This window comes from Aquarana catesbeiana, linkage group LG10, assembly GCF_042186555.1.
Source record: "Aquarana catesbeiana isolate 2022-GZ linkage group LG10, ASM4218655v1, whole genome shotgun sequence".
Classification (NCBI taxonomy): Eukaryota; Metazoa; Chordata; class Amphibia; order Anura; family Ranidae; genus Aquarana; species Aquarana catesbeiana.
The window spans coordinates 27313806-27327561 of record NC_133333.1 but is presented as its reverse complement, the minus strand read 5'-3'; the positions used below and the strand labels follow the sequence as shown (position 1 = coordinate 27327561).

Sequence of the window (13756 nt, the reverse complement as noted above, 5' to 3'; positions counted from 1 at the left end):
ATATGGTATATGAGAAAATTGGAGACTAAGAAAAGAAATCTGCAAATACTGCTCCAGATCAATTAATTCAAGACTTTAAAAATCGCTTATAAAACAGTTAATATCCAGATCCACGTTTAACCCTTTTGGCGATAAAGTATCCGCCAAAAAGATCCATTGGGTCTCTCTCCTAGACAGATCCCAAACCAAGTTGGAACCCCTCCATTTTGGTTTTAAATGGTCAATGCCCCAAAATTTGAGGCCAGATGGATCTTGATTATGCTTTAATTTAAAATGGAGCGAGACATTGTGGTCTTTAAAGCCTATTTTTATATTTGTTATATGCTCTGCGATTCTGATTTTTAAAAGTCTCTTAGTGTGTCCTATATAGATAAGTCCGCACGGACATTGTAGAGCATAGACCACAAAGGAGGTATTGCATGTAATAAATTCTTTAATGGCAAATTCTTTATTGTTAGAGGTGGATACAAAGCTCTCCACAGCTCTCAATGGTCTATCCACTTCCTTACACGCACGACACCTCCTACAACTGTAGAAACCATATCTATTCCAGAAAGTGGGCCTAGAAGGTGGATCCAACACTTTCCGCACTATTTTGTCCGCAAAACTCAGGGCCCTTCTATAGATAAACTGAGGTCTACAGGGCAAAACTGACTGCAACACTTTGTCCATACATAGAACATGCCAATGGGCAGCAAAGATATCTTCCACTTCTTAATACTGGGAGTGGAAGCCTGAGATGAAGCTCCATTCATGACTGTTCCTATTTGGGACTACCGATCCTTCTTCCAAAAAGGCATCCCTAGGTTGCACAGCTAATTCCTGAATGATAGAGTCCAACGCTTCTTCATAATATCCCTTTTCCATAAATTTTTTCTTTATAGTCTGAGCCTGCAGCAAGAAATCCCCCTCTTCAGAACAGTTCCTTTTTACCCTAGTGAGTTGTCCTTTCGGAATATTTTTTAACCACATAGGGTGATGCCCGCTATCAATGGGTAGGTAACTGTTAGAGTCTGTAGGTTTGAAGTAGACCTTAGTTCCCAACCTATTCCCTTGTCTAAAGATACTCACATCCAGGAAATGTATCTCACTCTGACTCCATTCACTGGTCAGTTTAATATTATTAACATTAGAGTTGAGTTCACCTAAAAATTCTTGTAAACTATCCAAGGGCCCTTCCCAAATAAAGAACAGATCGTCTATGTATCTTTTGTATAGTAGGAGCTGGGTGCGGGAGACCGAAAAAATCGTTTTGTCCTCCCACTCCCCCATAAACAAATTTGCTATGCTCGGGGCAAATTTAGCCCCCATAGCAACGCCCCTACATTGGGAGAAGAACTGACCATCGAACCAGAAGAAATTGTGGCTCAGGCAAAAGTCTAGAGCATTTCTAATAAAGACTTTTTGGTTATGTGGCAAATCATCACGTTGGCACAGGGCCCAATTAAGGGCTAAGAGTGCATCATCATGTTTGAATAAAGAGATGCCACATCCGCTGTTACCAAATATAGTTCTTGCTTCCCTGATAAGTCCACCTGTTGCAAAATTTGTAGCAGACTCTTAGTATCCCTAAGATACGCCTTTGTACATGTGACACTGTCTTGGAGAAAGTGATCCAGGGATTGGCCCATCCGAGATGTAATGGAGCCAATCCCGTTCACTATTGGCCTCCCGGGGGGGGTTATTCAGATCCTTATGTATCTTAGGTAAGGTATAAATTGTAGGGATTCTGCTGCTACTCGGCACAAGATATTTTCTTTCTCTGTTAGTCAAAACTCCTGTCGAGTAACCCATTTCCACCAAATTCCTAAGGTCTTTCTCATATTGTGTAGTAGGATCCTTTGTTAATTTTACATAAGTATTACTATCATTTAACATTGCGGTAAGCTGGTTATGATAAAATTCTTTATTTAAAATCACTACCCCTCCCCCTTTATCGGCGGGCCTTATAACAATCTCCTTCTTCTTTTCAAGCATAGTGATCCCATCTAGTATATGTTGGGGATTTACTTTCTTTTTGGGCACTAAATGCTCCAAATCCCGTATCACTAATCCTTTAAACACTTCAATGTGTTGATTCGCGCTATTCAGAGGATTGAAAAGTGACTTGTTCCTTAGTCCACTATCCAGTGGCCCCGAGGCCCTAATGCTAACCGGTTGGGAATTTCTATTTAAAAAATATTTCTTAACATTCACTTTTCTCATGTATTTATGTATGTCAATAAAGACATCAAATTTATTGATTGGCCTTTTAAGGCCACACTTCAAACTTAAATGCAGGATATTGGTTTCTTTATGAGATAAAACCGCGTTACTTAATTAAAAATGCCTCCTAGTCCTGCTCTCTCCTTCTTTTTTTGGACCCTTCGTCCTGCCCTACAGCCCTTTGTTCTTCTCTCCACTGGTTGGGATAATGAGGATACCCCCACTCCTGTTGCGGCTGTTCCCTCCACTGCGATTCGCGATAATCCTGTCTCGGCTGTGGGCGTCCCGGTGGTCTCCCTCTCTGCTGAGGGTACCCTCGACCCCGCTTCTGCCAGCCTCTCCCCCTCCCTAAAAAAGGACGGGGGGACTGGAATCTTGTTCTGTCCCCATTTCCCCTCAGGGGATCAAATCTATTATAGACAGGGACCTGATATTGATTATTGGAAGGTGTGTGATGGTAGGAATTGGTACCATTCCTCCCCTCATTACTCCTCCCATAGTCCATATTCCTCCTGACAGGGCTGGAGTGGTTATTTGGGGGGCGGCTATAGCCATTATCCCTTCTATTACCACCCACACCAGGGGCCATGGTAGGAAAGTTATTAACCTGGCTAGCAGGGACCTGACACTGGTCATCTTCCCCATTACCTTCAATATTTAATGGAGCTTTGTTCTGTTGCCACAAATACACAGAGCCAGACCTAAAATCATTCAAATCCCTATGGAACTTCTTTGCCTTCTTTTTCTGTGTATCCTTATCAATTTTTTCAAGCTTCTTTTTCATACGGGTGTTAAAATCCACTACTTGTTGGGAATCCTTTAAGGGGTCTATTTGTAAACGAAATTCATTAATTTTACCTTCTAAAATAGCCATTTTCTTTCATTTACGCGCAAGAACCAAGTCCTGCAACTTAAATCCCATATTAGTAAAAAACTCATACCATTCTTTCATGGATTCTGGATCATTGAGCCCATCTTGGGGGACTACGTCCCATCTTAGACTCCTAACTAAGATTTTTTCTTTAATGTACTGTTCAAACGTACAGATGTCCCACCATGTACGGACCTGTTTTTCAAGTACATTCCCCAAAGCAGTCAGCACCCCATTAATATTAGATTGTGCAGTAGTCTGCTCGTTGACTGCAAAAATATTGCTAATATCAATTGTTCTACTGCTCAAGAACTGCAACGCATCCATGGCTGCCAAGAAATTAAACTACAAATATATAAAAAGGTGTTCTTACGGGCCCAAAAGTACACCACTCAGCGCCAGGGAAAATTGCTGTTCAGGAGCAGGAATGTAATGAAGATAAATTACAAATACTTTGCTTAACACACTGGGTACAACAAGTATAAAATCAGCAATAGTATAAAAGCAGCCGTTTAAAAATAAAGATCAAACACAATACAAAGTGGTATATAATAATTAGCAAACTAAATTAAAATATCACACTCAAAACAGTGCTAATGTTGAGCTGAAACAAATCTGCATGTGGCCAACTTCACATGAAAAAGTCCTTTGAGAGTGGTGGGTAGTTCAAAAAGCAGTTCAGAAAGTGTTTTTTTTTTTTTTTGCCTCTTATTTAGTCCTGTGATGGGTCCTCGCTGCCTTTTAGCTGTATTTTTTGATATGTGCAATTTTAAATGCAAATTTTTTAAGTACAGGTTTTTAGATATGTTTGGTTTTAAGCACATATGGATCGAATGTATTAAGTACATATTGATCGAATGTATATTTTTGTTTGAGGTTTTTTTGGAAATAATCTACTTGTTGGTGACTTTTGGGTAATGAGCTATGCTTTAATGACCTATTTTCTAAAAATATTAAGTTTTATTGTTACGTAGAATTCACTGTAATAAGAATTTAGTATTTATTTATTTTTAAATTTTAATGGTGTAATATACGATTTAATGACTATAAGGCTATAATGAGAACTAACTCCTTGGTCAGAAGCAGTATGATTATGATTGAGTGATGTACTAATGATTGAGGGTTTCTATATCCATTAGTGCGTTTAATATATGTTATTATGCTGTACTGTTATTCAGTGAATAGACTGAAAAGATAATAGCTTACTGTATTGTATTGATGTATGATATGGAATTTAGTGTGGACTATTGAATATATGTGTTAATCTACACAGTATCAGATATTGTTAGCCCCTATTAGAAAAGCACGATGTGCAGTGTTAGTTTACACACCAGTCCACTGGCTTGTTTAGCCTGGGGATGTGTACATCTGCATATGTGTGTTGACGTTTTTAGTGCAGGATGGTTGATTGTCCCTCCCCCCCGCCTGTAGGAAGCCAGCAGTGTGAGCTTCGGCTGATGACGCGCACCTGTCGTCATGCCGAACGCTCCCGGATTGGCTAGGGAGGCTGGGGTCGGATAATTTAAACCTGTCCGTCAGTCGTGTAGGCACGCCCTCTGTTGAAGTCAGGATATGACGAAACGCGTCAGGGCGTGGCCTACACGACGCCAGAAGTGACGCTTGCGCTCCACCACAGCCTGATTCACAACCAGGAAGTAAAGATCGTTCCTGGGGGAGCTTGAGCCGGCTGTTATTATGGTGAAGTGCATGATCTAAATGCTTCCTCTGATGTGCTCTGTTGATTGCAGTGGTGATGTACGTATATCTATTGAAGGGGGGTTCTTTGTGTGATGTGATGGGCTTTTTAATCAATAAATAGGATTACGCTATGTGCGTTTCTCTTTTTGTTGTTTGGTTATTTCTGAGCTCTGATCATTTGTGAACCTTCCGGAGTGGTGCTGGCAGTGATTTGTAGCTTGGATGTTCCTTCCCCTGGAGGCTCATTATTATGAAGTTCTGGTGAGTTTAACCCCCTGAGGGGAGTGTGTTCTCACATGGTGGAATTGGAGTGATCGGTGGAAGGTGCACACTGAACTTCTATACTATAATCACCTATGAACACTTTCTGAACTGCTTTTTGAACTACCCACCACTCTCAAAGGACTTTTTCATGTGAAGTTGGCCACATGCAGATTTGTTTCAGCTCAACATTAGTGCTGTTTTGAGTGTGATATTTTAATTTAGTTTGCTGATTATTATATACCACTTTGTATTGTGTTTGATCTTTATTTTTAAACGGCTGCTTTTATACTATTGTTGATTTTATACTTGTTGTACCCAGTGTGTTAAGCAAAGTATTTGTAATTTATCTTCATTACATTCTTGCTCCTGAACAGCAATTTTCCCTGGCGCTGAGTGGTTTAGTTTTGGGCCCGTAAGAACACCTTTTTATATAAGAATACATATAGGCCTAAACTGAGGAAAAAATTTGCTTTTTTAAGAAAAAAAAAATGGGGCTATTTATTATAGCAAAAAGTACAAAATAGTGTGTTTTTTTCAAAATTGTCGCTCTTTTTTTTCTGTATAGTGCAAAAAATAAAAACCGCAGAGATGATCAAATACCACCAAAAGAAGGCTCTATTTGTGGGAAAAAAAGGACATAAATTTTGTTTGGGTACAGCGTCGTACGACCGCGCAATTGTCAGTTAAAGCGACATAGTGCCGAATTGCAGAAAAATGGCCTGGTCATTGAGCAGCCAATTCTTCCAGGGCTGAATTTGATAATACTGTGTTAAGTGAGGGCATCTTGTTCACCAGAACTTCATACTAAAAGGGAAACTCCCCTTTAACATCCCCCCCTTTCCTCTCCCACTTTTTTTTTGGGGGGGCAGGGGGTACAGGTGAGGTGCCTAGTTTTAGCAGGTATCCACTTTCATACTTCCGCTTCAGCCACATAGGCATTCAAAGAAGAAGTTCTCCACCCTCCCTAATGTGCCTGCAACCTTCTGGGACATGTCACAGGTCCCAGAAGGCTGTAAGTCCATTTAGAAAGCTCAGCGCGACTCGGGCATGCACAGTGGAAAGCTGGCTGTGAAGCTGCAAGAAGTCACAGCTGGCTTCCCTTATGCCGCGTACACACACGAACGGAATGTCCGACAGAAAAAGTCAGATGGAAGCCTTTCATCGTCTATTCCGATCGTGTGTATGCCTCATCTGACTCTTTCTTTTGAAAATTCTGACGGACCTAGAAATGGGACATGTTCTAAATTTTTCCGACGGAACCAATTCCTATTGGAAAAAACGCTTGTCTGTATGCTGTTCCGACGGACCAAAAACAACGCATGCTCTGAAGCAAGTATAGACGTAAGCTATTGGCTACTGGCTATTGAACTTCCTTTTTCTAGTCCCCTCTTACATGCTGTACTTCACCGCGTTCTGGACGGTCGGACTTTGATGTGACCGTGTGTAGGCAAGACCGCTTGAATGGAATTCCGTCAGAGTTCCGTCAGGGAAACCTTCGGAGTTTATTCTGACGGCAAAACCGGTCGTGTGTACAGGGCATTAGTCAACATGCCGCTGCCAGGGACCGAAAGACCAGCAAAGAACTGGCCCAGGTGGGGATCACGCTGGATCCTTGAACAGGTAAGTGTCCCTTTTTTAAAAGTTGGCAGCTACAGTATTTGTAGCTGCTGACTTTTATTTTTTGTTGAGATTGAAGAACCGCTTAAATTAGTAATCACTAACTTCTGCTTTTTTTTCCTGAATTTCTTAGAATGTAAGTAGTTCCCCAAAATGACTCAGATATACCAAACATTTGGAGGAAGTAGAGACAGAGGACAAAAGCTCAAGAAAGAGTGAAATGAAATGAAATGAACAATAGAAGAAGAAAAGAGAATACAGAGGAGACCTATGGCAAGAATTGTAAAGGAGAAGGCTACGATTAACCACTTAAGGACCGCCTAACGCCGATTTACGTCGGCAAGGCGGCACGGGCAGGCAAAATCACGTACATGTACGTGATTTGCCTCTCGCGGGTGGGGGGTCCGATCGGACCCCCCCCCGGTGCCCGAAGCGGTCCCGTTCTGTTCCCCGGCGATCCGAGATGAGGGGGAGGCCATCCGTTCGTGGCCCCCCCCTCGCGATCGCCGCCGGCCAATGGGAACACTCCTTTGCTGCTGTATGCTAAACAGCAGCAAAGGAAATGATGTCATCTCCCCTCGGCTCGGTATTTTCCGTTCCAGCGCCGAGGGGAGAAGACATCAATGTGAGTGCACAACACACACACACACAGTAGAACATGCCAGGCATACAAAACACCCCGATCCCCCCCCCGATCGCCCCCCGATCCCCCCCAATCACCCCCCCCCCTGTCACAAACTGACACCAGCAGGTTTTTTTTTTTTTTTTTTTTTTTTTTTTTTTCTGATTACTGCATAGTGTCAGTTTGTGACAGTTACAGTGTTGGGACAGTGAGTATTACCCCCCTTTAGGTCTAGGGTACCCCCCTAACCCCCCCTAATAAAGTTTTAACCCCTTGATCACCCCCTGTCACCAGTGTTGCTAAGCGATCATTTTTCTGATCGCTGTATTAGTGTCGCTGGTGACGCTAGTTAGTGAGGTAAATATTTAGGTTCGCCGTCAGCGTTTTATAGTGACAGGGACCCCCATATACTACCTAATAAATGTTTTAACCCCTTGATTGCCCCCTAGTTAACCCTTTCACCACTGATCACCGTATAACCGTTACGGGTGACGCAGGTTAGTTCGTTTATTTTTTATAGTGTCAGGGCACCCGCCGTTTATTACCTAATAAAGGTTTAGCCCCCTGATCGCCCGGCGGTGATATGCGTCGCCCCAGGCAGCGTCAGATTAGCGCCAGTACCGCTAACACCCACGCACGCAGCATGCGCCTCCCTTAGTGGTATAGTATCTGATCGGATCAATATCTGATCTGATCAGATCTATACTAGCGTCCCCAGCAGTTTAGGGTTCCCAAAAACACAGTGTTAGCGGGATCAGCCCAGATACCCGCTAGCACCTGCGTTTTGCCCCTCCGCCCAGCCCACCCAAGTGCAGTATCGATCGATCACTGTCACTTACAAAACACTAAACGCATAACTGCAGCGTTCACAGAGTCAGGCCTGATCCCTGCGATCGCTAACAGTTTTTTTGGTAGCATTTTGGTGAACTGGCAAGCAAGCACCAGGCAGCGTCAGGTTAGCGCCAGTACCGCTAACACCCACGCACGCACCGTACACCTCCCTTAGTGGTATAGTATCTGATCGGATCAATATCTGATCCGATCAGATCTATACTAGCGTCCCCAGCAGTTTAGGGTTCCCAAAAACGCAGTGTTAGCGGGATCAGCCCAGATACCTGCTAGCACCTGCGTTGTGCCCCTCCGCCCGGCCCAGCCCAGCCCAGCCCACCCAAGTGCAGTATCGATCGATCACTGACACTTACAAGGCACTAAACGCATAACTGCAGCGTTCGCAGAGTCAGGCCTGATCCCTGCGATCGCTAACAGTTTTTTTGGTAGCATTTTGGTGAACTAGCAAGCACCGGCCCCAGGCAGCGTCAGGTTAGCGCCAGTACCACTAACACCCACGCACGCAGCATACGCCTCCTTTAGTGGTATAGTATCTGAACGGATCAATATCTGATCCGATCAGATCAGATCTATACTAGCGTCCCCAGCAGTTTAGGGTTCCCAAAAACGCAGTGTTAGCGGGATCAACCCAGATACCTGCTAGCACCTGCGTTTTGCCCCTCCGCCCGGCCCAGTCCAGCCCACCCAAGTGCAGTATCGATCGATCACTGTCACTTACAAAACACTAAACGCATAACTGCAGCGTTCGCAGAGTCAGGCCTGATCCCTGCGATCGCTAACAGTTTTTTTGGAAGCTTTTTATTGAACTGGCAAGCACCAGCGGCCTAGTACACCCCGGTCGTAGTCAAACCAGCACTGCAGTAACACTTGGTGACGTGGCGAGTCCCATAAGTGCAGTTCAAGCTGGTGAGGTGACAAGCACAAGTAGTGTCCCGCTGCCACCAAAAAGACAAACACAGGCCCGTCGTGCCCATAGTGCCCTTCCTGCTGCATTCGCCAATCCTAATTGGGAACCCACCACTTCTGCAGCGCCCGTACTTCCCCCATTCACATCCCCCCAACGAAATGCAGTCGGCTGCATGAGAGGCATTTTTATGTGCTCCCGAGTACCCCTACCCAACGAACCCCCCCCAAAAAGATGTCGTGTCTGCAGCAAGCGCGGATATAGGCGTGACACCCGCTATTATTGTCCCTCCTGTCCTGACAATCCTGGTCTTTGCATTGGTGAATGTTTTGAACGCTACCATACACTAGTTGAGTATTAGCGTAGGGTACAGCATTGCACAGACTAGGCACACTTTCACAGGGTCTCCCAAGATGCCATCGCATTTTGAGAGACCCGAACCTGGAACCGGTTACAGTTATAAAAGTTAGTTACAAAAAAAGTGTAAAAAAAAAAAAAAATATATATAAAATAAAAAAAAATAGTTGTCGTTTTATTGTTCTCTCTCTCTATTCTCTCTCTCTATTGTTCTGCTCTTTTTTTACTGTATTCTATTCTGCAGTGTTTTATTGTTATTGTTATTGTTATTGTTATTATGTTTTATCATGTTTGTTTTTCAGGTATGTAATTATTTATACTTTATTGTTTACTGTGCTTTATTGTTAACCATTTTTTTGTCTTCAGGTACGCCATTCACAACTTTGAGTGGTTATACCAGAATGATGCCTGCAGGTTTAGGTATCATCTTGGTATCATTCTTTTCAGCCAGCGGTCGGCTTTCATGTAAAAGCAATCCTAGCGGCTAATTAGCCTCTAGACTGCCTTTACAACCCGTGGGAGGGAATGCCCCCCCCCCCCCCACCGTCTTCCGTGTTTTTCTCTGGCTCTCCTGTCTCAACAGGGAACCTGAGAATGCAGCCGGTGATTCAGCCAGCTGACCATAGAGCTGATCAGAGACAAGAGTGGCTCCAAACATCTCTATGGCCTAAGAAACCGGAAGCTACGAGCATTTTATGACTTAGATTTCGCCGGATGTAAATAGCGCCATTGGGAAATTGGGGAAGCATTTTATCACACCGATCTTGGTGTGGTCAGATGCTTTGAGGGCAGAGGAGAGATCTAGGGTCTAATAGACCCCAATTTTTTCAAAAAAGAGTACCTGTCACTACCTATTGCTATCATAGGGGATATTTACATTCCCCGAGATAACAATAAAAATGATTAAAAAAAAAAAAAAATGAAAGGAACAGTTTAAAAATAAGATAAAAAAGCAAAAAAATAATAAAGAAAAAAAAAAAAAAAAAAAAAAGCACCCCTGTCGCCCCCTGCTCTTGCGCTAAGGCGAACGCAAGCGGCGGTCTGTCGTCAAACGTAAACAGCAATTGCACCATGCATGTGAGGTATCGCCGCGAAGGTCAGATCGAGGGCAGTAATTTTTGCAGTAGACCTCCTCTGTAGATCAAGTGGTAACCTGTAAAGGCTTTTAAAGGCTTTTAAAAATGTATTTATTTTGTTGCCACTGCACGTTTGTGCGCAATTGTAAAGCATGTCATGTTTGGTATCCATGTACTCGGCCTAAGATCATCTTTTTTATTTCATCAAACATTTGGGCAATATAGTGTGTTTTAGTGCATTAAAATTTAAAAAAGTGTGTTTTTTCCCCAAAAAATGCGTTTGAAAAATCGCTGCGCAAATACTGTGTGAAAAAAAAAAATGAAACACCCACCATTTTAATCTGTAGGGCATTTGCTTTAAAAAAATATATAATGTTTGGGGGTTCAAAGTAATTTTCTTGCAAAAAAAAAAAAAACTTTTTCATGTAAAAAATAAGTGTCAGAAAGGGCTTTGTCTTCAAGTGGTTAGAAGAGTGAGTGATGTGTGACATAAGCTTCTAAATGTTGTGCATAAAATGCCAGGACAGTTCAAAACCCCCCCAAATGACCCCATTTTGGAAAGTAGACACCCCAAGCTATTTGCTGAGAGGTATAGTGAGTATTTTGCAGACCTCACTTTTTGTCACAAAGTTTTGAAATTTGAAAAAAGAAAAAAAAAAAAAGTTTTTTCTTGTCTTTCTTCATTTTCAAAAACAAATGAGAGCTGCAAAATACTCACCATGCCTCTCAGCAAATAGCTTGGGGTGTCTACTTTCCAAAATGGGGTCATTTGGGGGGGGTTTGTGCCACCTGGGCATTCCATGGCCTCCGAAACGGTGTTAGGCAGTGAAGAGTAAAATCAAAAATTCACGCCCTTAAAAACGCTGAAGGCGGTGATTGGTTTTCGGGGCCCCGTACGCGGCTAGGCTCCCAAAAAGTCCCACACATGTGGTATCCCCATACTCAGGAGAAGCAGCTAAATGTATTTTGGGGTGCAATTCCACATAGGCCCATGGCCTGTGTGAGCAATATATCATTTAGTGACAACTTTGTGCAAAAAAAAAAAAAAAAAAAAAAAAAGTGTCACTTTCCCGCAACTTGTGTCAAAATATAAAATATTCCATGGACTCAATATGCCTCTCAGCAAATAGCTTGGGGTGTCTACTTTCCAAAATGGGGTCATTTGGGGGGGGGTTGTGCCACCTGGGCATTCCATGGCCTCCGAAACTGTGATAGGCAGTGAAGAGTGAAATCAAAAAGTTACACCCTTAGAAATCCTGAAGGCGGTGATTGGTTTTCGGGGTCCCATACGCGGCTAGGCTCCCAAAAAGTCCCACACATGTGGTATCCCCGTACTCAGGAGAAGTAGCTGAATATATTTTGGGGTGCAATTCCACATAGGCCCATGGCCTGTGTGAGCAATATATCATTTAGTGACAACTTTTTGTAAATATTTTTTTTTTTTTTTTGTCATTATTCAATCACTTGGGACAAAAAAAATAAATATTCAATGGGTTCAACATGCCTATCAGCAATTTCCTTGGGGTGTCTACTTTCCAAAATGGGGTCATTTGGGGGGGTTTTGTACTGCCCTGCCATTTTAGCACCTCAAGAAATGACATAGGCAGTCATAAACTAAAAGCTGTGTAAATTCCAGAAAATGTACCCTAGTTTGTAGACGCTATAACTTTTGCGCAAACCAATAAATATACGCTTATTGACATTTTTTTTACCAAAGACATGTGGCCGAATACATTTTGGCCTAAATGTATGACTAAAATTGAGTTTATTGGATTTTTTTTATAACAAAAAGTAGAAAATATCATTTTTTTTCAAAATTTTCGGTCTTTTTCCGTTTATAGCGCAAAAAATAAAAACTGCAGAAGTGATCAAATACCATCAAAAGAAAGCTCTATTTGTGGGAAGAAAAGGACGCAAATTTCGTTTGGGTACAGCATTGCATAACCGCGCAATTAGCAGTTAAAGCGACGCAGTGCCAAATTGGAAAAAGACCTCTGGTCCTTAGGCAGCATAATGGTCCGGGGCTCAAGTGGTTAACATTAGCAGGTAATGTTACCAAGAGAATTTGATGCTTTATAAAGGAGCAGTATGCAAACTTTTCTATGGTGTCTTTCCCTCTCCTACCAATTATAAGGGACAATCCCTCTTCTCCTATATTCTTCTACCACTTCTGCTCATCGTCACCTTCTTCACTGGCACATAATCAAAGTTTCCTCCAGTCTGTTTCCTTATTGTATCTTTTTCACTAAATTCAAGTTACTGTATCCCCTAATTGTAACTATTTTACCTTCTTTATACAACCTTCCCATCGTCTGCATTGTAATTTATATATAGGTAATACAATTAACAATACAAGTAATAATCTACTGTGGTCTGTGCCTTAGTGTATGACTTAAACAAATAATAGTGCTTTAGTGCATATATCTACTTTTTAGTGCATACTCAAATAAATACCAAAGGAAAACAATTAATATACTGTATATACAAATAAGGTGCTATTTGTGTTCCATTGAACTTTCCAAAAAATAGGAATACTTCAATACATTTGCCCACTATTCAATATACACTCGGCAGTCACTTTATTAGGTAAACCTGTTCAATTGCCTGGTAACACAAATTGCTAAACAGCCAATCAAAGGACAGCAGCTAAATGCATTTAGGCATCTAGACGTGGAGAAGACAACTTGCTGAAGTACAAACCGAGCTTCAGAATGGGGAAGAAAGAGGATTTAAGTGACTTTGAACGTGGCATGGTTGCTGGTGCCAGACGGGCTGGTCTGAGTATTTCAAAAACTGCTGATCTACTGGGATTTAGATGCACAGCCATCTCTCGGGTTTACAGGGAATGGTCCAAAAAAGAGAAAATGTCCAGTGAGTGGCAGTTGTGTGGACCAAAATGCCTTGTTGTTGACAGAGGTCAGAGGAGAATGGGCGGACTGGTTCCAGATGATAGAAAGGCAATAGTAACTCAAATAACCACTCGTTACAACCAAGGTATGCAGAATACCATCTCTGAATGTACAACACATCCAACCTTGAAGCTACAGCAGCAGGAGACCACACCGGGTGCCACTCCTGTCAGCTATTGAGGCAACAATTCACACAGGCTCACCAAAATTGAACAATAGAAGATTGGAAAAATGTTGCCTGGTCTGATGAGTCTCGATTTCAGCTGCGACATTCAGATGGTAGGGTCAGAATTTGGAGTAAACAACATGAAAGCATGGATCCATCCTGCCTTGTATTACCTGTTCAGGCTGGTGGTGGTGGTGTAATGGTGTGGGGGGGATATT

At 42.4% G+C, this 13756-nt stretch overlaps 1 protein-coding gene across 1 annotated transcript in view; it reads left to right on the top strand.

Moving 5' to 3' along the window:
• LOC141110486 (sialic acid-binding Ig-like lectin 13) overlaps nt 1-6955 on the top strand; it is an 83789-nt gene extending 76834 nt beyond the window's left edge. Inside the window, exon 11 of the mRNA XM_073601852.1 lies at nt 6789-6955. Within this exon, the coding sequence (XP_073457953.1) occupies nt 6789-6812 (24 nt within the window). The 3' untranslated portion in view covers nt 6813-6955. The remainder of the gene's footprint in view (nt 1-6788) is intronic.
• Nucleotides 6956-13756: the final 6801 nt, after the last annotated feature.